The sequence below is a fragment of the Chionomys nivalis genome, chromosome 1 (assembly GCF_950005125.1).
Source record: "Chionomys nivalis chromosome 1, mChiNiv1.1, whole genome shotgun sequence".
In the NCBI taxonomy this organism is placed as follows: domain Eukaryota; kingdom Metazoa; phylum Chordata; class Mammalia; order Rodentia; family Cricetidae; genus Chionomys; species Chionomys nivalis.
In genome coordinates this window covers 121,681,844-121,706,650 of record NC_080086.1, presented here as the reverse complement: position 1 = coordinate 121,706,650, position 24,807 = coordinate 121,681,844, and the positions used below count along the sequence as shown (strand labels likewise).

The 24,807-nt window shown below is 39.5% G+C and overlaps 1 protein-coding gene across 1 annotated transcript in view; it reads right to left on the bottom strand.

Annotated features, from left to right (window-relative positions):
- The window catches only part of Thada (THADA armadillo repeat containing), a 317,002-nt gene extending 292,498 nt beyond the window's left edge, over nucleotides 1-24,504 (bottom strand). Inside the window, exons 1-14 of the mRNA XM_057784137.1 lie at nucleotides 24,386-24,504; nucleotides 22,424-22,523; nucleotides 21,165-21,259; nucleotides 19,913-20,043; nucleotides 16,155-16,303; nucleotides 16,020-16,052; nucleotides 15,729-15,777; nucleotides 11,845-12,032; nucleotides 9,568-9,662; nucleotides 8,258-8,478; nucleotides 5,588-6,279; nucleotides 3,855-4,006; nucleotides 2,749-2,904; nucleotides 1,610-1,732 (exon numbers count right to left, since the gene is read on the bottom strand). Of these exons, the coding sequence (XP_057640120.1) occupies nucleotides 1,610-1,732; nucleotides 2,749-2,904; nucleotides 3,855-4,006; nucleotides 5,588-6,279; nucleotides 8,258-8,478; nucleotides 9,568-9,662; nucleotides 11,845-12,032; nucleotides 15,729-15,777; nucleotides 16,020-16,052; nucleotides 16,155-16,303; nucleotides 19,913-20,043; nucleotides 21,165-21,259; nucleotides 22,424-22,499 (2,160 nt within the window). The 5' untranslated portion in view covers nucleotides 22,500-22,523; nucleotides 24,386-24,504. The remainder of the gene's footprint in view (nucleotides 1-1,609; nucleotides 1,733-2,748; nucleotides 2,905-3,854; nucleotides 4,007-5,587; nucleotides 6,280-8,257; nucleotides 8,479-9,567; nucleotides 9,663-11,844; nucleotides 12,033-15,728; nucleotides 15,778-16,019; nucleotides 16,053-16,154; nucleotides 16,304-19,912; nucleotides 20,044-21,164; nucleotides 21,260-22,423; nucleotides 22,524-24,385) is intronic.
- Between the last annotated feature and the right edge of the window lie 303 nt (nucleotides 24,505-24,807).

The following is a 24,807-nucleotide window of genomic DNA, read 5'->3' as shown; positions in this document are numbered from 1 at the left end:
TTAGACAAGAAATCATCTCCACCACCCTAAAAGATATCTTTATCAACTAAGCCTCCCCTTCTTCCTCAGCACTTGGTCTGTAATTGGCACTGGGCCTATCACACACTGCATGGTACCCACTGGTATGATGATGGTAAAACAGGGCAAAGTTCACAACCTCCAAAAGCCACAGACTGTTAACAGTTATAAGAAATGATCAAAACCACAAGATTGACTTCGATTAAGTCTCTAATGTTCAGGAAACATACATCTGTCAGACATGGTACACATGACTATACTCATAGCTCTCAGAACTAAGACAGGAGGACCACAGTTTAAGGCTAGCCTGGGCTACAGAACGAGACTTTGTCTCAAGAGAGGGAAAAAGGAGTATCTAAGGGAAAACTAAAACACAAGCTTTTGTGAAAATTTAGAATCTCAATCCACACAATAGGCTTTTATGTTCCTAAGGGCTTAAGCGTCATTTCATGAATGTTATGTCACTCCTTTCATTAAGAGGCAAAGGAGCGATTTCCTCAAATCCAGCAATGATCTAAGAGAGGCTAATAAACATCACGTCACTCACACACACATGGCAGGGCTCCATATACACTCTCAATCACTTTTAAAGACTTTTTATTTTTATTATTTTATTTATTATGTATGTATCCGAACATGAGCAGTAAATGCCACTGTGCCCATGTGGAAATCAGAAGACAATTTTCAGGAGTAGGATTTCTGCACATGGATTGCAGGTATGGAACTTAAGAGATGAGGCCTAGCAGCAAGCCCCTGTACCTGATGAGCCATCTCCTCAGCCCCCAGTGAGTGTTTACAAAGGGTTTTCTCATTTAACCCTCAAAACCAACTTGTTCAGGGTTTTAGTTTGTTTGTTGGTTTTAGTGGTTTTGATGTTTATTTGTATGGTTTGATTGTTTGATTTTTGAGAGAGAGTTCACTATATGGCTCTGGATGACATACAAAACAGGAGGGTGGGAAGATGGGTCAGTTGGTACTGTGCTTGTTCTACAAACATGAGCACCTGAGCTGGATCCCTAACACCAAAGCCCAGGACTGCAATGTACACACACCTATGATCTCAGTCCTAGATCACAGACAAGAGGGTGCTTGGGGCTTGCTACCAACCAGCTGCTGAAAAAAACAGCTCAAGGGTTATGAGAGACCTGTCTCAAAGAGTAAGGGAGAGACTGGTCATATCTACCTCTGCCCTCCACATGCACGCACTCGTGACCACATACACACGAATATTCTGTGTCTGTCACACACACACAAAAGCTGTCAATCTGAGTCACAGTCTCAGCAGAGTCTTCTGCCCCGTGAAGAGGTGGACTTTAAAGCTAGCAACTAAACAAATGTCAAAGAAATAAGTAACTGGCCCCTCAAAAAATAAGCTACTCAGAGGTGAGCCCAGTTACGTCACTCTGTCACAGTTCAGGTATTGTGCTGGTTCCACAACCGCAGCTCCTTCCAGTAGGGTACCCAGTCCCAGAAGGAATATGTAACACCCACCGTGACGAAGAAAAACACAAAGTCCTAATTCAGCAAGAGATTGCTGTCTGTTATCCTCTAGTGCTTACTCACAGTCCTGTGTGTCCGGCACATGACCTACCTTATACTGCTGCAAAGAGACAGGAGGCTGCTCTCTGCTGGACTGGTTCTCTGAGTCAAGTGTGGATTTCCTTTGCTCCAACTTATAAAGTACCTGAGAACTTTCTTGTATCCTGCAAAACAACTTTTAAGGAGAAAAAGACATTTAAAAAATAAAAATTATGTGAATCATACAGTGAACCTAGGCCAGCAGGAATAATTTAAGGTGCATGCAGCACCTGCAATTTCAAATCATGAAATCTGCAGACTCTTTTTGCCATAAAATCAACATTTTATAGTTTTACCAAAAACAACATATTACTGCAACCATAATCAAACCGGTTTTCCCATTTCCTTTAAACTGGTTGAAGCTGAGATGATGCAGTCATTTCTGTGCCTTACCAGTTCCTCACCAGAGATGTGCTACACTAACGATTCAAGGTGAGCTACCATGAAATCACCAGTCCGGAGGTGCTCACAAGTGCAAGAGCTGCCGTCCCCCCATCTTCAAATCACCCACGCTCCAAGAACCCCAATGCTGGACTTTTTTTCTTTCAAAAAAAGAGTTTGGGCTGGTGAGATAGTTCAGTAATGGTGTCTGCCACCAAGCCTGATGACCTAAGTCTATTCCTAGGACTCACACAGCAGATGAGGAGAACCAACTCCTGCAAACTGTCTTCTGACCTCCATAAGTGCACCCCTATATACACACCTGTCCCCTAAGTAAATGAATAAAATGTTTTAAAATTATACTTGTAAAGAGGTCAGGGTCAATTTTTTTTTTAAACACCCAAATGAAAGAACTTTCTGTCTTGGATTTTAAAACCCTTTTTTTCTGTTTGTTTTTTGAAATGTGGTTTCTCTATGTAGCTCTGGTTGTCTTGGAACTAGTTCTATAGACCAAGCTAGACTTGAACTCATAGAGATTTACCTGGCTCTGTCTCCCAAGTGCTAAAATTAAAGGTGTGCACCAGCACCGCCTGGCCCTGTGTGGTATTTTAATCCCACATGTAAACTTGCTGAACTCAGGACAAGACACTGAAGCCATGAAGAAACATGGCAGCCCAACCACAACCATTTCACACTTGCCCCAAATCTGGGACCTGTTAAAACAGCAATTTCTGAGCAATTGCACGTTCCCATTCTGATGCAGGATTGTACCTTTTTAAGGAGCGAGCAAATCTGCTGCCGCACCCCTGGAGACTGGCTGTTGAGATTGTACATGATAAAGAACTGAACCCACTGCATTTCTTCTAGAGAGACCACTTCTGTGCTCCGGTTACTTTCACAAAGCAAGCCTAGTGTATCTATCCGCACCTGAAATACATCAAACCATAAAATGTTAATTTTCCCAAGAACTAGGAAAAGCCCAAACTACTTCAAATGTGTGATATCTGTGTAAGCTACCAAAGAAAAAAGTAAACTTCATGTTGCCTACACATACCTCAGAAAGGCTTCTCAATCCAAAACACCTCATAATTAGTTACTTCTATAAAACTGTCACTCCGTGTATAAACCGAGCCTTACACATATTCACAAGCCAAAGCCTTACTTTTTTTTTATTTTTTATTTTTTTTTTATTTTTGAGACAGGGTTTCTCCGTAGCTTTTGGTTCCTGTCCTGGAACTAGCTCTTGTAGACCAGGCTGGCCTCGAACTCACATAGATCCGCCTGCCTCTGCCTCCCAAGTGCTGGGATTAAAGGCATGCGACACCACCGCCCGGCTCAAAGCCTTACTTATGTAGCTTTTAGCTCCACCCCTCTCATCTTCTCAGAGCTACCTCACTCCAGGCCTTCACAGCTCACATCCAGTTCACACTAGCTGGTCTTCTGGCTTCCTTTGCTCATATTCCAGAACTTCATCTCTGACTGTCCTGATAAGCAATGAACACACCCATTCTATTGGTAACTGGGAACCAATGAAGTCATTAGTCTAGCTCTAGAGCTCTCCCAATATGAGCTTCGCTTCCATTCTGTGTGCTGTTCTAACATTCCACTTCCGAAGCAGTCATCGCGGACACTGCTGGGCTCCTCTAAATCTTTCAGGTAAAGCCCCTTACTAGACATACTGACTCTACGCTGTCTCTCAGAGCTGCAGGTTCTTCACATAACGTGTCCATGTTCCCAACTAGACACTGCATAGACTGAGTACAAAGATGCCACCCTCTACTATCAAAATGGACCCTCTATAACTTAGGTGCCGCTAGCAGGATTACTAACAGAATGAGGTTAGCAGGGACTAATGTGTGCAACACGAGTTTCCTTACTTGGCAGTGTTGGTGAATTAAGCCTTGCTTTATCCTTGCACCGCACACAAGGTTGTCCCAGGCAGGAGTTGAAGACTGAAGATGTCCGTGAGCTCTAGCTGTTCGCAGACATGCCATCAAAGCTCCCAGAGCCCCTCTGCGATTGCAAGCCCCTACGAGAGAAAAGATTGTTCTTATCTTAAAAGCACAAGAACAAAGATCATTCCTGTGCTATGCAATGACTGTGGCATGCCAACTTTTTATGTTCCAATTAACATTAAATTTTAAACTAATTCTAGAACCAATTAAAGTGCTTATTCTAAAATAGAAATGACTGAAAATAACTGTTCATGCCAATAATTTCAAGTAAGCGTAATTATCTTATTAATAAAAAGAAATCAAAACTTATTCTCTAATACTTTTACTTTTGGTCTTGAATCTTAAAAAAAAGTCCACCATTATGTGAATTAGAAGAAAAAAATCAAGTGGAGAAAAGTAAAACAATTACACAAGACCAGCAGAAACACTGCACTAGTTCAAAGACTAAACTTCCTTGAACACAAACACTGATCCACAACACGTATTTTGGAGTTGTTCTCATTTATAAAGAACATAAAACGTGGCCGCAAAGGCATCCTGATTTCAGCAGAACATCGGCCTCTAGCAAGGCTGTGCTCTGATACAACAGAGGAAGCTGAGACTCGCAGGACACCTTACACAGAATAAACACAAGCTAACTGCAGGACAGCTTCATAAGGAACAACTGTAAAAGATTATTAAATAACACATTGTTTTTGTGTACAAAATTAAAATTCCCTCTCAGAGCTAAGATAAGAAATTTTTTGAGATTTCCATATTCAGGGTTATCATCTCACGTTCTTTTTTAATCTAGCTATCTACGCATTTAGAGAGTTTCATACAGTCACGGCCTACCTGGAACTTCAATGTATACAAAACTGGCCTTGAACCGGAAGCAATCCTCCTGTCTCTGTCTCTCAAATGCATGAATTGGAGACATATACCACCCCATATGTTCATTATAAACCATGATTCTTTTAGCACTTCTAAGTTTCAGTGGGATATTCCCCCTATTCTAAATGACTATATAGTTCTTTATTTTAAGTTGTGAAAAACTCACCTGTTTTTATTAAGCCAGCCTAAAGCATTTTTAATTGCTATTTCAATCATTTGGATAAAATTATACAAATTAAAGAAAATTATATAAAATACATACACCATTACTCTAGTTTGAGATCAAAATAATAAATTAAAACCTTGTAACTAGGGGCTGGAGCAGATGTCTGTGAAGTTGAGAGCACTGGCTGCTCTCCCAGAGGGCCCAGGTTCAATTCCCAGTACCCACGTGGCAGTTCACAACTCTCTGGAACTCCATTCCAAAAGATTCAATGCCTGTTCTGACCGCCAAAGGCACTAGGCACATATGTATTGCTCATATAGACACTAGACAGGTAAGCACACCAACTCATACACATAAAAATCAATCTTTTAAAAAAATGAAACAAAATTTTATAACTGAAATCACTCTTTGGCTTGGTGAAACTACTTCAGCCAAGAACACCACTCGGGTATTGAAAGTCATCTGTGTCAATCTGCAGTGGCTATCGTTAACAGCATTCTTGACCACTTACAGAAGGGGAGACGGGGGATATTTAAACTAGGGGATAACAAGCATCTGCACAGGGACCTACACTTACATCTCCTAAATAGAACTACTAAAACAAAATATTTCTCACCGGTTTCAGTGTCAATAGATGCCTGAAGGATCTTTACCATGTACTGCAGACTTTCAGGGCTGTAATTCAGTAACCTTGGCAAGTAATAATCGATCACGTAAGACTTCTGGTCCAAGTTTCCTCCACACAGTATAGAAAGGAGAGGAGAAACCCAAGTCTCATGCCACTCATCCATCCAAGTACTGGTGGCAGTCTGGGACTTCAAATGGCTCTTATGATTCTTAAACATGGTTTCCAAAAGATCACTTGCATAAGGTACCAATGACTGATCTCCCATCACCTCTAAGATCTGAGATGGAATTGTTTTATCTATTGACAAAATATGCTCAATTCCAATACTCTCAACCAAACAGCCAAGACATGCGTACTTCCCTTTAATATGCCATTCTAACTGGAGAAGACTCTTAGTCAATTCCAGGAAGAAAGGGTCGGTCACTAAATCTGCCCCTTCTGTAGTGAGCCGGTGCATTTGTAGAAGATTTCTGAATATGATTTTGGTTTGGTGTCTCAGAGCATCCAATGGATGGTCCCAGTGTGTATAGACGTATTCCAAAAGTCTCCTAGCTATGCTGGAATCCCCATTCAGAGAGTCCTTTAGGCTTGGGGAACTTGATCCAAGGATATGTATGGCTGAATTGGTCCAAGATGCCAAGATTCTAGACAGGAACATTTCTAGTGTTGACTCCTTAATCCTGGAGAAAAATAAACCATGACATATATTAATATAAACTGCTTGGTAGAAGAAATTACACAGACATCATAAGTTTAAAAAAAATAAAAATAAAAACAAAGAATGAACAGAAAATTCAATGAAATTTACAACAACAAAATTACAAATGAAGGTCAAACTGAAAGTCAAACTTTCACATGAATTTTTTCACCTTACAAAAAACAAAAAATGAATAAGAAAAAACTTTTAGGAAAAAAGGAACTATTCACTATCTTTACTGTGATGATGGTTTCATGGGTATTTTAAATTGTGGGGGGAGGGGTACAGAGTCAAGGGAGTGTGAGGATGCACGCACAGAGGCCACAGAAGATGCCAGGTATCTTCTTCCATCTTGCTTCAGCGTCTCTTACTGAACTACAAGCTAGCCATTTCAGCTAAGACAGCTGATCAGAGAGCTCCCCGGATTTACTGGTCCTCACTAATGCTGAGGTTAAAGGCACATGAGCTGCTTGAGATCTGAACTCAGATCCACATGCACAGCAAGTCTCCTACACACTGAGCCTGAGGTCTTCGGTATCTGCTGTTTTAGGATGATGAAAATTTATTTTGAGACAAGGTCTCACAAGGTAACCTGAGCTACACTTAAGCTCATCTTGCTGTCTCTGCCTCCCGAGTGCATCACCATGACCATCCAGGAAGATGGAAGCACTCTGAGGCTAACTGTGGTGATGGTTGTACAAGTTCATAAACACACCAAAAGAAACACGATTGTGCACTTTACATTTGTGAATTTATAGTACATGAATTATACCTCCAATTTGCAAAAATTATTTTAGAGCTTTTGGCTTACTTTAATAGTAATTCTGATAGGCTGTATTCATGGTCTGACTTTAAAATTTTTATTATTTATCTATTTAGTGTGCGTTTGCATGCAGGTATGCTAAGATCATAGGAAAACTTTTTTTTTTCCCCCGTAGGAAAACTTTTGGAAGTCAGTCCTCTCCTTCTACCATGTATGATCAATGAACCAAAGTCAAACCATCAGGCTTGGTGGCAAGCACTTTTAACAGCTAAGCCATCTCACCAGACTCTGTTTTGACATATTAAGTACTTGATCATTTCAGCCACAATGGCAAAACAACAAAGGAACTCAGCTCTGTGACTATCTTACTATAACATGCTCCTAAGAGAGCATTTAGTGTCTAAACTTCACTTTACTCATCCAACAAATTAAGTTTTTATACTATCTATGTGTAAAAAGTATTGGTTACCTAGAATTCATGAAACTTATGAATCCTAAAGCATTATACACTCAGGCATTGTTATAGGATTTTTCTGTGGTTTGGTTTGGCTTGGTACAGCTCCAGGAACTGAAAATAGGGTCATGTGTTCTACCATCCCTAAACGCAAATTTTTAAGTTTTTAAAAACTGGAAAGATAGCTCAGTAGTTAAAAGCACATGCTGTTCTTTCAGAGGTCCAAAGTTCAGTTCCAAACACCAATGTCAGGCAGATCCCAACCACCTCTAACTCTAGTACCAAGGAATCCACTGCCCTCCTCCAGCCTCCATGGCACTTCACACACATGCAAATATCCATCACACATATGCACATTATTAAATAAAAATAAAATCTTTTTTTAATGCTAGCATAAGTTGGGTGTAGTAGTGTATACTTGCTATAGAAGGAGAAGCAGGAAGATCAGGGGTTCAAAACCAGCCTTGGCCACAAAGTAAGTTAAGTAACATAAGAGTAACTCAAAACAACAAACAAAAAAGCAAGCATTAGAAATGTTCATTAGGATAGCCTATACAAATAATTCCTATGACTGTCATTCGCATTACCTTCTCATTATCTCTCATGTCTATTCTATTCTCACTCATCAATGTTAATTTAGAATTCATCCTACCACATTTAATTGAACTGAGTTTGTTGGGTTAGTTGTACCCTTCAAATATCTTATAAACAAACAAAATATGAGATAACAAAACAAAAACTCACTGTGAACTCAAGGTAAACAAAACACGCACAGTATCCAAGAGCAAAGCCTCCCCACTTGGGCCCATGCTCCCATCCTGCCAGTCCAACATAGCAAGTGTTCCCTGACACAGGAATAAGAGAGTTGACGCCGGCACGTCAGCACAGCAAAGGCTCCTGCAGCTGTTCATGAACCACTCAGGGATGCTGGTGCAGTCAACTGATTGCAGAAGCAGGCTGCTGATCTAGAAACAACAGAGGCAATAATATATAAGTTTCTCAAATGCCAACCTACAAATCTCTTTGCCAAAATATTCTAGGAAAAGTAATGATGAAACAGCCACAAACATTAAAATTATTACACTAACTTTAAAAGAAAGAAAAAATTAAATCTAAGCACATAAGTCTTCTGCTGAGATGAAAGTACTGGTGGAGCATAAAGGTCAACACCTGCAGATGAACAAAAGGATGCTTTTAGGGGAGTTCTGAAAAAAAATCAGTTGTATACAATAATAATTATTTTGCATGATCTCAGAATACAGAGATGTTTAATTAGATAAACTGAGTTTCTAGATAATATACTGAGAGGAGGGAAGAATGCTAGCAGACAATACAAAGACTATGGTCTACATTACCAAATTACACTTTCATTAGGGGCCAAATTCACTAAAAATTGACCCAAACATGCCTCTTATATTACATGATAAAGTATGATTAAGTATATTATAAAGTCTATTCTTAATAAAAAAAAAAGACTATCAGAAAATTATTGCCATGCATTTAAACACTAGTCACTGCATAGCTGTGATGTTATAAATATCTCTTTCCACAGACACACAGAACCAAAAAGTCGGCCCTACAAGAAACAAGGAGGGGAGTCAACAAAACACTAATAGTAATTATCTCTGCAAAACTGATTTACAGATAGCTGTTATTACTCTATCATCATCCTGCCACCACTTCATTTGCATATTTAGAATTATCATTATAAGAGAAAAAAGCCGTTGGAAAAATTCCAACTATGCCACATAAACTTTTAAAAATTTAGTTAATACATTTTAAAAACCGAGGGATAGTGAAATGGCTTAGTGAGTAGAAACATGTCAAGTCTAAGAACCTCAGTTTGATCCCCAGGATCCAAGTGATAAAAAAGGGAGAATCACCTACCACAAGTTGTCAACTGACCACTACACATACACTGTGACATGTGTGCCCAGACACACATCACAAACAAATAACTGTAAAATAGTAACAAATAAAATATTTAAATTAAAACAAACTGATGTCTGTCTAATTTTCATTGAAGGGAATTTCTAAAAAGGAGAAGCGCTCACCAACTCAGGAAGCTTTTCAGATGGATGGAGCATGGTCTTCACAAAAAGAATAACAGCTAATCCCGATGTGCTCTGAATAGTCTGCAGTAGGTCGTCTACGGGAGGAAGAAGCAACCATCATGTAGCAAAGCATGGGCAGTCTGGTGTAGCAGAAAGAGCGAGTGCCCTGGGTCAGACAGTCCCAGAGTTCCACTCAACCATTTCCCAGGTAACTAGATCCAGACAGGTTACTTAACTTCCCGGGAACTCAGCTTTTGTTTCAAAGAAAAAAATAACTCATACCAGACAAGTTGTCATAAAGTTTAAATGAGAATGAAGAAAAAGAACTTAAGCCCAGCACATATTTAGTGAATGAGCTTCTTCCTCTCTGGTCCAACATCTTACGCTCATCTCGACATCCAAGCTACTAGAACACCCCGTAACAGTGGCCCCTGCCCTCCCCAACACTGATGCCTGAATTCCCACTCCACGGACAATTTTCCTGAAAGCGCTCTGAAGGTCTGTATGAAAAAATCTACATCAATGTCAACCAGAAACCCTTCTGACACAGTACTCAGTGATCAGACAATTTTAATTCGCTACCCTCTCTTGGTTTGCATATACATTAGTCTCCAGTAATGTGAATTACTCAACTCAGACTAAGAAGTATGACAAACACCTTAACTATTAAATATCCACTCTTTCCTTCCTCTCTGGGAACAAAACTGACTTTGAGTAGCCATATGCTTAGCAAAAAGCAGGATTCTTGCTACCACAATACTCCTTGAAACTAAAGACAGCCACTGCAGGGGTTCAGGCCAATGAGCTATAGGAAGAAGTCCTTTGTATCTATTAGTTTTCTGATTATGATGCAAGGCCCTGGGGATAGGAAGATGGCTCGGTGGTTAAGAGCACTGGCTGCTCTTTTAGAGGTCCTGAGTTCAATTTCCAGCAACCACATGGTGGCTCACAACCGTCTATAATAGGGTCAGATGCCCTCTTCTGCCATTCAGGGACACATGCAGAGCACTCAGACATAAAAAAGAAAGAGAGGGAGAGAGAGAGACAGACAGACAGATAAAGAAAGAGATGCACGGCCCTTCTTGCCTTGAACAAACACTTGATGCCTGCAGCTACAGCAGACAGATGCCAAACAGGAGGCAGCAGGACCACGGGTAGGCAGCAACATGATAAAAATGCCCCAGCAGAAACGCAGAGCTGGGTCTGACATTGGTGGCAGTAATTCTGGGTCATCTGCCTCTCAACTTCGGGATCAATTTTTGTTACTCGCAGCTAAACACTTTACTAACACAACAAGCTTTGAATTACCTACGAATGGCGCTGATGGAGTGCCATCAACTTTTCAGAAAGTAATGTCTCATTAAACTTGTGTCTGAGCTTGGAGAGATGACTCAACAGTCTACCATGTTACTGCATTTAAATTTAATAATTGAAATACTCTCATGAGGAGAAATTTATTTTCTTCTGTTTAGCTTCTTAGTGGTATAGTTCTCATGGACAGAAGAGATATAGGGAGGAATTAGGTTTATAAACAACAACTATAGTCATTATTTGAATATACTACCACTAAGAATTCAACTCATCTTTCTAAGCCTTTCTTAAATTTGGTAACTACTTCTGAAGAATTTTCTTCTATAACTTAAAGTCTGTGGTGGTGTTGGGGGAATTCATTCAAATAGCCTTTTGGATACCAGCCCATTAGGGCATGGTCTGAGGTACTCAGACATCAAGCATGCTTATCCCTTTTTCCCTTTCGCATGGTTGGTGACAAGTTGGGTTTGCAGCTCCCAGCGTCCACAGAGCAGAGGAATTCACGGCTTTCTTATTGTGAGTGTTCCCCAGTAAACGTCTGTTAGCCTTTATTAGAGGCTCTCATGGACCTTCTGAATTATGCTACATTCTGACGACCGATGTGGGGCTGGAACACACAACCCTGGGATTAAGAGTCTCAGGCTCTGCCAACTGAGCTGGCAAGGTTCAGGATAACTTAACATCTGTGGCTTTCCAACAACGAGAGTATTGGTATTTTCCTTTGATCACAATAAACATGCTCACATATATAAACATATGCAAACAGAAAAGTTCAACCTCCCTTGCTGAACTCATACATGTGAAAAACAAAAAGCAAGCAAACAAACAAACGAACAAAAAAAACCATTAAAATCATGTAGTTCAGGTCATTTCCCCATAGGTTAAAGTCCCACATCTCAATTACAAATATAGAAAAAGCTTCTGGCATGCAGTTACGACCATCATTTTGTACACTGTCACACTTACCATCATTTAAAAACTTGGTGAAAACGCTCAGCAAGCCACACATAGTTTGCCAGATGGGAGAGCCAGAATCATTCCCAAGATCACTCTGGAGACCTTGTACTTTCTGTACTAATGTCATTGAAACTCTAATACCCACCAACAAGTCATTCATTAACTGTGTTTGAACAATATGATTTCCAGAAAATTTTCTACAAAGAAGAAAAAAAAAGGATTTCAAAAGGAAACTCAAATACAAATGTCACCACTTCTATCCTCTCCAAAACTAGTACATTCCTGCAACCAAGGGCCAAAATCAATTTGGGATAAGCATTCCTGTTACATAGACACTAATTGTAAACTCCTAAATACTCTTACAGCAATAGGCCCCTCTTTCTCAGCAGAATTAACCTTACTCCTTATTTTAGGGCAAAGATAAGAAATTTTTAAAAAGAAAAAACTGAGACAACTTACAGGCACAAACACTCAATATAAGCATACTTTTCCACCTGCCTTCAACATGCTGTCCTAGATTTTCTCCTCAGACATGACTAGATTGTTCTCTTCCCCCTAATCTATTTACCCATCTAACTATTTCACTCTTCCCTCTCATGCCCCACCCCTTCTCTCTGGTGTGAAGGTTCAACCCAAAGCCTCAGGTACACTAAACAGATCCTCTGACATTGAGACATTCCCTGCCCATCCTACTCTACGGCAAAGCTCCCCAAGATTCAGTCCCACTTAGTTCTCTATTCTCATCTAGTTCTCTCCCTTGATACTTTAAATTATATTCTATAGATTAACTATTGCCCAGATCTCTCCCATTACAAACTTGTATTTCTAACTTCCTACTCACAATCTTCATTTGGTTATCTAATAGGTATCTCAAGATAGGTGAATTTATCTGACTCCAAAGCTGCGCTACCTCCTGGGATCTCTATTTCTAAAGCCATGGTAATCATGCTGGCCTCCTGTCTTCTCTATCCCATCTGCAAGGAAATCTTGGTTCTGTTTCCAAAATACATCTGGACCCAAACCGTGTCCACAGCCACTACCTGAGCTGCCTCTTTTGGGTTACAATAGCTTTCACCTGCTCTCCCAGCCTTCAGCCTCATTCTTCTCACTCTATTTTCAAAAGGGGAAAACAGAAAACTCTATTAAAACTCAGGCCAGGGAAAACTGTAACTTCTTCAAAACAAACAAAATTAGCATAGACCCAGCTAGCCCACTCTTAGGTATATATCTCCAATAAATAAAAGCAGAGGCAAGTGTGTGAGGTACATGGGAGGCTGAAGCAGAAGAGCTGCCGCAATACAACTCTGAGACCAGCCTAAGCTACTGCTGAGATTCTAGCCAACTGAGGCCACAGAGCAAGACCTTATTTAAAAAAACAAACAAATGAGGGGGGAGGAAGAAAAGAAAACAGAAACTAAAACAGGCTCTTGTGTATACCAATACTTACAGCAGCATTATAGAGCAGCCAAAGGGTAGAAAGAGCCAAAAAAAAAAAAAAAAAGGCAACAAATAGACAAAATGTGCCCTATATACACAGTGGAATATTTGACTATAAAAAAAATAAAATTCTGATACACATTACTACATGACAGATCCTAAAAACATTCCAAATGAAATAAGTGTGATATAAAAGGATAACATATCGTCAGGCTGGACATGATGATATATGCCTGTAATCTCAGCACTCAGGAGACTAAAGCAGGAAAATCAAGAACTCATTGCCTATCTGGGCTGTAGAATAAAACTGTATTTGTCACCACAAATATATATAAACAATGAATCTACATGCATGTACAAATATATATAAAGAATACGCATATATTACATGATTTCATTCATATAAAGTATCAAAGATAAGCAAACTCAAAGACAGAAAGTAGAAGCCGGGCGGTGGTGGCGGCGCACGCCTTTAATCCCAGCACTCGGGAGGCAGAGGCAGGCAGATCTCTGTGAGTTCGAGACCAGCCTGGTCTACAAGAGCTAGTTCCAGGAGAGGCTCCAAAGCCACAGAGAAACCCTGTCTCGAAAAACCAAAAAAAAAAAGACAGAAAGTAGAATGGAAGTGACCAGGGTTTGTATCTTCTTAAGACAGTGAATTTTCTTTTGCATACACTGAACTTGAAGCACCTATAAAATTGTCAAGTCAAAGTATCTGGGAACCAACTGACTATATGAATCTACTAAGGAAGAAGAGCTAAGTGAAAATCCTAAATATAATACAGACAGTGACTGGCAACAAAGAAATAGTAAGAAGAAATAAAAGGAATAGACCCTGGTTCGTGAGATGAGCCGAGGAGTCTAAAAAGGAGACAAAGGAGCTCCTCTTGAAGGAGAGAACCACAGGTTAAAGTGGGCATATAGTTAATACTTCTACTCCATTCCAGAACTTTCCTAAACTAGCAGCCATGATTTAAAATATAAAAAGGCGGGCTGGAGAGATGGCTCAGTGGTTAAGAGCAGTGACTGTTCTTCCAGAGGACCTGAGTTCAATTTCCAGCAACCACATGGTGGCTCACAACCATCTGTAATGAGATCTGGCGCCCTCTGGCCTGCAGGCATCCATGGAGGCAGAATGTTGTATACATAATAAATAAATAAAAAAAAAATAAATAAATAAAAAAAAAAATAAAATAAAATATAAAAAGGCATAAACAGATACATAAGGAACAAGGTGATAATGGCAATATTTTAGAAGCTGTCAAGCATATAACTACTAGTAACTGACTTAGCAGAATAAGGAAAGATGGACACTAAATCAGAGAGTAACTCAAACACAACCTCAGTTATAACTCCAAAAAGCTTAGAAACCATGGGCACATTAGTGCTGGCTTTGATGTGGAAGTAAATGCAGGTAAATGCAGGGCAGAAAACAGGCAAAGTGACTACACATCTTAGAAAGAATAAGCACTCTAAAGCAAACCTCTAAGACAGCGGACAGCTAGTTCACCTGTGCAGAATGTAAAGTAAGGCATGTCAACTGGGATTAGTGGCCCAGGAGGATTTCAGTTTAAGCGCAGTCTGAGATACGTGGTAAGAGTAACAACCGGCCAATATCTGTCAGGAAAACAGTGCAAATAGATAAGGCAGCTATGCTGTATTGAAGAAAGGAGAAATAGGTAAACATGTGCCTGGTGGCTGTCAAAACCCAAGATCTCAGCTTTATACGGCCACTCAGCAGTAAGAATATTAAAGCAAAGTCTAGATATTGATGCTACTGTAAATCTACTCCCCAAGGAGCAAGAGCACGGCTTAAAGGATTCCCCAAAAAACAGACCAAACCTGCAGCCAACCCCACCCATGTGCACAGATTCACATAATGTTTAGTAACCTTTTCATGAATATTTGATCAGCCTGAGGAAGGTTTATTGCCAAAAATACAGTCAACAAACACAGCAAACAGGAGGTAAAAAGAAACTGAGAAAAGCCAGATACTATGTAAATCGAAGAAAACTTAAAAAAAAAAAAAAAAAAAAACAAAGGTAACTATTAGTAATATCTTCAGAAAGATAATAAGAAATTTCACCCATGAAAATATCAAACACTCAAATGTAGAGGAAACGACTTTTCTCTTTCTCAGTAGTTCTCATAATAATGATCTTTTAAAAATTATTATTTGAGCATGGTGATACATACATGTCATCTCAGCACCTGAGAGGCTACAGCAGGAAGATTACAAGTTTGAGGTTAGCCTGGTTTATGAAGTAAATCCCTGTCTCAAAAACATCAATTAAAAATTACACATATCACTTCTAAAAAAGAAATTTAAATAATCATGCTAAACGCTAAATGTCGGAAACAGCACATTCTGAGACCATTAAGAAAGTTTCCTCTGTACAAGACAAGCCCAAAAGGGCACACACATAGGCACAAGCACGCAGACATACAGCACTTGCCTGTTTTCTTCCAGGATTTCAATTAAACTCTTGTGCAGAAAATGAAGCACTGAAAAAAAAAAAGAATATAATGACAAACCAGAAGTCCAAACTGGGTTCCAGCTTCAGTACCAGGAACATTTTCAAACGTCTACCAGAAATGATGTCATTGAGAAGCAGTAACTTCAAAGTAGCATGGTGTACTTTAGTTATGTCAGATACTCCAATTCTCCCAAGAAATGGGAAGTAGTCATCTTCAAAACCACTCCAGAAACTGTCACCCCTCAGAGCAAAGAAAATATCAAGACTTACCATTTTCAAGTAGATTGACAACACTTGCTCTACCTGCAGGTAGGAAAATAACAATGCTAAGGAATTTTTGCCAAAGTGAACATTTTTAAAAAGTGATGTAATGACAGACATTAGTCAGGAAAAGTACTGGCTTACCCAAGTTAAAGTTCTCCATGCAGGAAGATATATTGTCGATTACTTTTCTATAAGAATATAAGTCAGCAGTATTTAATTCTTCTTGAAGGTGAGAAGTAAAACTGTGTATAGCCTCAGTCAGAAAAAACTTAGGTAGGCCATTCAGTGAGCTGTAAAAAAGCAGTGAAGAATGAAAAGCTTGGGTTAAGTATGGAGGGAGGAGAAATATACAAATGTTAAACACTGAACCATACCTTCAAAATACAGCACTAAAATTATAACCTTATACTAACATCATCAAAGTTCCCTGTCTACCACTTCTCATCTGTCTCCCTGGTTCCATTTTGCTGTTTCTGATCCCCCAGACTTCTCTCAACAGAGTAGCCAGAGCAATAGTGAAGTGGGAAGTCCTTCTGTATATGTATTGCTTTTATTGGTTGATGAAGAAAGCTGCTTCAGCCACTGGCTTAGCAGAGTAAAGCCAGATGAGAAATTCGAACAGAGACATAGACAAAGAGTAGATGGAGTGAAGGAGATGCCGTGTAAGCTGCCAAAGGAGTAAGAGGCCAGAACCTTACTGGTAAGCCACAGACTCAAGGCGATACGTAGAGTAATAGAAATGGGTTAAATTAAGTTATGAGCTAGCTAGAAATACATCTGAGCTATTGGCCAAACAGTGTTGTAATTAATATAGTTTCTGTGTGATTATTCAGGTCTGGGTGACCAGGAAATGGAATACTCAGTCTCAGCTTACACAATAGTACTAAAGCACCATGCAGTCACCAATTACTATGAGAATGGTTTCAGAACCAACCAGGTACAAAAACTGGGGGATAGTCGACCTCCTGTATAACATACAGAGTATATTCTCCCATATACTTTAAACCACCTCTAAGATGTTTGCCATGTGCAATGCAATGTGGATGCTAAATTAACAGTTGTTTTCTCTGTCGTTTAAGGGACGATAATAAAGAAAACAAGTTTGTACATGTTCAGTACATGACCTGAGTTTGCCAAATGTAGAACGCAGAGACGTGAAGAACTGACCTGTGATCCTCTAACAAGTTCCACAAACAGCGGCACTAATAAGCATAGCTCACAGTAAACTACAAGGCGTTTCAAAACCTGCCTCTCTCCCTCACCATTAGCCCTCTGACTTCATCTCAATCCTTGATCACTTAGCTCTGACTATATGACTTTTCTTTGTTCTGAGAGCTTTTCAAAATCTTTTCACTTATTTCCTCCATCTGAAACACATTTCCTTCAAATACCAAATAATTATCATCTCAAATCTTGTATGTCAATCTCAAATATCACATACTGTAAGTGAAGGAAGAGGTGAGACGTGACCAACCATACAGTAAACGCAGTCATGCTAATGCTCCTTTCTCCACTTTCTTCAAGGCTCTTGAGCCATCTGTTATCCTCTACATGGTGCTGGCTGTCCTGTTTCCCTTAGCATCTAAGACTCCACAAATATAAGCTGTTATATTCATTTTAACCTCAATTCCTAGAAATGTGCTTGAAACACAGTAAGTACTTAACAAAAATTTCCTTATTATAATCAATCAAAACATATATTTTTTTATTTGAAAAGTTCACTACTTTCTAGAAGAAATAATCTAAAAACTGGAATATTCTGAAAAAGAAAATTTAGTAGAAAGGTAACTTATTCTGTATTTGAATCATATTATTAAAACAGTAAAAGAAGAGTGGTATTGGTATAACAAATACACACAAGTGTAAAGCGATCAAACCTACTTTATATAAAAATACATAACGATAAGGAGTATTCTAAATATGAAGGGAAAAGCATGAGCTAACAATCTGGGGATAACAGAGATCCTAGGTGAAACTAGATCCCTACCTCACCCAATACTCAAAACTTGATTGTAGATGGATTTTAAAAATGAACAAAAAAAGTAAGACAGATAAATAAACAATCTTGAATTAGAGAAAACATAAATAGGCATAGCAAAAAGTTTAAAAATCTATATAAGGAAAAGAATTAGTAAGATCAAGGTCTTTTGATTTTTACAAAGACAATATATCATGCAGAAAGTGAAAAATAAAGGAATATATTTGGCACATAATCTATATAAAGCACTTATAAATCAAGAAAAGATTATAAGACAATAAAAAGATATATAATAATTTAAAAGGTAATCAAACTCCACACATTGCAAAAATGTTCAACCATGAGTTGGCAATGTGGTTCAATGGGAGGGTATCTGCTTAACATACAGGAGTCTCATGGGGGTCAAAACCCAGCAACAAGGAAAGTTCAACATTAACAGTCTGGGATAAACAAAAGATAATAAAATAGAATTTCTCATCTTTAGATTTTAAAAATGTAAAAACTGGTATCATCCAGTGCTGGAGAGACACAATGAAACAAGCAGTGTCATTCACAGCTGGAGAATCGTAAATAAATAGCTTAGGAGAAAAGCAGTCAACAACATCTACAAAACAGGCCTTTTGGTCTAGAAATCCCACTCTAGTAATTCTTGCAAATTACACACATTCTATGTATTACAAATAAAATCACTGTAGCATCGCTGAAATAATGAAACCTACAACATCGGATATTCATAAGTGGCAAGGAGATTAAATAAACCAAATAATATGTATCATGATATACATTTTGATATATCGTGATATGGAGTACATACACAGTCATAAATGCAAACAAAACACTCACAAAACAAAAATAAATGAACACATTTTAAAAGGGCTATTTTGATATAGAAATTTCTCTAAGATGTTCTATTTGCTTCTTTGTTTACACATGGGTACCCCAGCACACATATGGACATCAAACTTGTAAGAGTTGGTTCTCTTTCTACCACGTAGAGGCAAAGATAAAACTCAGGCTATCAGGCTTGATGAGAATTACCCTGGCCCACAGAGCCATCTCACCAGCCCTCCAAGATATTCTTTAATAAACAAATTAACTACAGAGTATTGTGTAGAGTATTATCCAATTTACGTAAAAATATTAAAACCAAAACATAGTATACATGTTAAACCCAAAGGAAAGGTTTCAAAAACCAAAATCCAAAATTAAAGTGACAACCCTTTCCTAATGAAACAAGGCAGAAATAGCGGAATTCAAGCTTCACTTAATTTTTTAGACTTCTGTATTACTTAATACTTTATATGGAGCATATAATCCTGTACTATCTGTTAGAAAAGATGGGGACAGGGAAAAAAAGCAAGATGATAGATTTAAACATCCATGTAAAAGAACTGACCCAGAAATCAGTGAACTGGGGCCCAAAGAATAAATGTGCAGCTTGTTTTTTTTTAATCCTATAACCTAAGGCTTTTTGCTTTCTAAAAACCTCAGACAGATACATAGAGAGTATAAATGAAACTTGTAGGGGCTAGAGAGATGGCTCAGAGGTTAGGAGCTGACTGTGGTTTCAGAGGTCCTGAGTTCAATTCCCAGCAACCACATGGTGGTTTGTAACCATTTGTAATAAGATCTGGTGCCCTCTTCTGGCCCGCATGCATACATACAGACAGAACACTATATACATAATAAATAAATCTTTAAAAAAAAGAAAAAAGAAAAGAAATTTGTAGTAATATACTTTAGTTTTATTTTACCAAAACAGTGAATGAACTTTGCTTTTTTTTCTCTTTCTTTCTTTAAGTGCTGGAGATGGAAGTCAGGTTTCACCTGACTAGGTAGGTAAACACTACTACTGAAATGTTATCTCCAGTTCCTGGCTATTTTTTGTAGCATTCAACTTATACTCTTTTCTTTTCCTTACCTTATCAAAACTTTCTTCAAGGGATTCTTCAGAGTCAAGGAAAAATAAATGCCTGCTAAAATATCCAAACAACTTTGAATAGCAGGATCACACACACCATTTTTATCTACCTTCTCCAGAAAAGGCACAATCTACAGTGAAAAAAAAAAATCAAAGCAATTCTAATATCAAATACATCAAACTAAGATGATTACAAATATTCTTTTAAGTCATTTTCCTTTTCTTTGAAAGGAAAAAGGAGAGTGACCTTGAACTTCTGATACTCCCACATCTACCTCTTGAGAGTAGAGACTACAGACATGTGCCACCATGTCTGATGTATGCGGTGCTGAGGCGCAAACCGGGGCACTCTACCAATGGAGCTACATTCTCAGACTGATTCTACTGGTCAGTAGTCCTCATCAACTTAGACCATGAAACTCAATATGGACAAGTTCAACAGAGCCGCCATATACGGGCTCCCCCCCCCCACACACACACACACAAGTCCCAGGGCAATATAGAAAATCCATAACATTCTTTAGAAGTGAGTAATATATTTAACTGAGCCGGGCGGTGGTGGCGCACGCCTTTAATCCCAGCACTCGGGAGGCAGAGGCAGGCGGATCTCTGTGAGTTCGAGGCCAGCCTGGTCTACAAGAGCTAGTTCCGGGATGGGCACCAAAGCTACAGAGAAACCCTGTTTCGAAAAACCAAAAAAAAAAAAAAAAAATATATATTTAACTGATTTCAAAGTGTGTATGTGTAAAAAATCTAAATGCTGAAATACAAATAAGAACAATTTATATTTTAAATTAACTTTCAAATGTGTCTGCCGAAATTAAAGATTCAAAATTAATAGTAATTTTTTTAAAAAAATTGCCAGGTAGTGGTGGCACACACTTTTAATTCCAGTACTTGGGAACAGAGGCAGGCAGACTTCTGAGAGTTTGAGGCCAGTCTGGTCTACAGAGTGAGTTCCAGGACAACCAGGGCTACACAGTGAAACCCTGTCTCAGGAAAACCAAAGAAATAAAAATTTTAACAAACTGCACACAATTATCTCCTATCTACTTATAATCACAATGATGGTGGAAGCTTATTTACTATTTCTATTGCTGCTCACACATTACACAATGAACAGAAAAAGGAAAAACTATCATTTGGTGATAAATTGGCATTAAATAACTAAAGTCAAAAACTGTCAGTTAATTTTTAAAATCCATAATAGCATAATATTTAAGACACATCATGAACAAAAACTCCACTTTACCTGTTTAACAGAATGGATTTGGGACACTCCATCAGTGAGCTGTACACAATGTAACAACAAAGAGGCTAGATTTTTCCCTTCCGCATCAGCAAAAGCTAAGGAACAGGAACAAAACTTTCAATAATGTAGCTACATATGGATTAATTATTCCTTCCTTATATACATGCTACAAAACTGTTAAGGATATAAACCAGGGCCAGTGAGTGGGTTAGCAGTGAGTGGCTTCCCACCAAGTCTGACCCTAAGTTTGAGTCCCCAGAACCCATGCAGTGGAGGGAGAAGAGCCAACTCTTCAAAGTTGTCTTCTGACCCCTACACCTGTGTCAGGGCATGTGTATGTCCACATATACACATGCTGTCATAGTTTGCTTTCTACTGCTCTGACAAATACCATGGCCAAAAGCAACCTAGGGAGGAAAGAGTTTATTTTATCTTTCAACTCCCAGGTCACAGTCTATCACTAGCGGAAGTCAGGACAGGAGCTCAAGGCTGAGACCTGGAGGTAGGAACCTAAAACAGACCATGGAGGCAACTCTGTTCACTGGTTGTTCCATGCAGATTACTCAACTTGCTTTTATTATACAACCCAAGACCACCTGTCCAAGGGTCATACTGCCTACAATGGGCTGGGAATCATTGATCAGGAAATTCACACACACACACACACACACACCGATTTGCCTACAGGCTAACCTGATGGAGGTATTTTCTGATGGAACTTCCCTCTTCCCAGGTGACTCTAGCTCAAATTGGCAAAAAAAGTAAACAGCGAGTGAGAGCGTGCACACTCATGTATGTGCGCGTGTGTGCGTACACACACACAAAGATTAATAAATAATAAAGTAAAAATAGATACAGAGGCCTGCCATTAAGAGCACTGGCTGTGCTTGCAGAGAACCCAGGTTCAGTTCCCAACATCCACATGGCAGCTCACTACCCTCTCTAACTACAGTCCCTGGGGATTTGATGCCCTCTTATGATCTCTGTGGGCTTCAGGCATACACATACCTGGTGCACATACATACATAAATTTTTTTAAAAAGTACAGAAACCAAAATAGCAAGCAGAACTCAGTCTAAGAACAAATAATATTTAACAAAACTATTTTTTATCCATAATTGAATGCAAAAAATGAAAAAATTAAACAGAAAGAATTTCAGCATTATATTCTAGAGGGTCCCAGAGATTTAAATACCCTGCTTATAAACTTGCAAATTCATTCACTAAACTAATGAAACTTAAAAAAAAAAATCACCTACATCTCAAAATTTCCAGGTCCTGATGACAAACAGTCAACGCAGCAACCTGCATTTCTCTTTTCTTCTTCACACCCATTTTAGACAGGACAAACAGTAGTCTCTGAAAGAAAGAAGAGTTTAAGATGTTAGTCCAGTGGAGGGTTTCTCCTGCAGCACTGACATTTAGGCCACATGACTGCTGAGGATGTTGTCCTGTGCACTATAGGATGCTTAGCTTCCCAGGCTCTATCCCATTAGATGCCAGGAGCATCTTACTTCCAACAAGTTACTAACCAACAGATGTCTCCAACAGTGCCACTATCAAGAGCACAACTGCCCCAGGCTGACAACCATTGAGCTGAGGATATCTGGTTTACAAAAAAAGAAAAAAAGAAAAAAAAAAAAACCCTGTGTGCTTGTTTGTTTGTTTAGTGTTTTTACTGCTGTTGTTTGAAAAGGAATCTCACTATGCAGTGCTTAAAATAGCTGCTGCTTTGAAGGAGAAATTTATTTTGTCCCACTGAAGGATTAGAAGGTTGACAAAAGCTTCAAATTCCAGCTTAAGTCAAAGAAGACATCTGTGGTCCAATGAAGAATGGGCTACCCTCAGACTCTCTCCCAGGCAGAAACTGACTCAATATAATTTCACCTATAGGCCTGACTCAGCTTACTAACTGCCTCCCCACCCCCACCACCTCTGAAGAATTCATTCTTGTCAATCATCAAAGTAATCTTTTAAAATCATTAACAAAGTCTAAACATGCACTTACTTATAATCTCAAGGGTTTCCAATGGCACTAAATACAATTTAATTATTAATATCCAAATTTGGGTGTTGGTATTCAAAGCCTGAAAACCCAGCTTCCTATTTTTCATTTCAAACCAATCTGCTCTGCCACCTTAAGAGCACTCACAACTCTTGATGCTCTTGTTATCACCCATGAGCCTTCCAGATCTGTCCACTAATGCTGTCCCACATATACGGCAAGACATACTTCTTATTATCCAAGTTTGTGATTGAATACCACCCGAGAAGCTTTCTGCCACTTGACGTACAATGTCATCACTGACACACACCCCTTCCGTAATTTTTTACAGCACGTTTTACTACCTGAAACTACACGTACTCTCTCATCTATGTACTGTCTGTTTTCCCTATTAGCAAACTCCAAGAAGGTGGCAATTTTAATGGCGAGTCCAGTGTTTTAATTCTCAATTCTTTCACCATTCAGGCATGTAAACATTTATAAACATTTGTTGGACAAAACCAAGGAATGAATAACATCTGCTAGAGACATTCTGGGAGGGGCAAATACCTTTAATGGCGAAAAGGTGGACCACTATGACCTAAACGTTCACGCTACGGCTAAATGTCAGGCTGATCCTGATACTAAAGAATTCATCGTACATTTGGACAAAAAGTCAATACAGTAAAGTGAGCAGTCCACCTAAAGGTTAAGAATGAACACAGCTAGCAGACAACAAGGGAAGAATTTGAAGTTCTTATTTAAATTTAGAAAGTAGTTTCCTAAACGAGCAGCCAGGGTACAAAGTGAGAAGGTACTGAAGAAGGAAATTGGAGACATTTTGGGTAAATGACATGTCTGCAGCAGTATTTGATCCCGGAGTCCTGAGGACTGCACAGAAAACAGAGTCGGTGATTCCGCGTGTTCTATGGATAAACGTGTGTTCTGGTGAACTGGGCATCCCCAGTGCGGGAAATACCCCTGTGCAGCCTGGTGACTTTCTGCTCGTAGGTACCATTTGCTGCTTCCCTCCCATCTACATCTTTCAGATTCCCACGTGGAGTCCGAAGAATGACAGGCGAAAAAGTGGTTAAAGGCCTGTCTCCATGGAGACCTAAGCGACCAGCGCCCACAGGCTGGCACCCTCTGGAAGCCCTGCAGGTTGGCCCGGCCGCGCTATGTTGAATCGGTCCCATGCGCCCGCGCGCCTGGCAGGCAGCACACTCGCGAGCCAAACCTCGTGCCCTGGGACGTCTGCAAAGAGTCGCCGCCTCTGGACGAGTTCCGGAAGCCCGTCTAGTCTATGGCGTCCCGGTAGCTCGTAACGTGGTTCGCGATCCACAACCGGAGGTCCCGGCGCCGGGAAACAAACCGGGATCTCGCAAGGAAATATCGCGAGAGTAGCCGGATGCCGCTCCGCCAATTAGAAGTGCGGAAGATCTGTGATGTCATCGGAGAGGGCGTTCGTTAGCGAGTGGGTTCTGATAGACCGCGACAGCAAAGTTTTGGATCAGTGTTCCTGTGATCGGGGCCACTGTTCGCCACACACGCCTTACCTTCTTCTAGCGGCAGCCTCCACACCCCTAGGTGTCAGTACCACATTCCTGTCTCAATCCAGACTTTCTACACTCACTGTGCCCAGAGACAGGGCAAAAACTA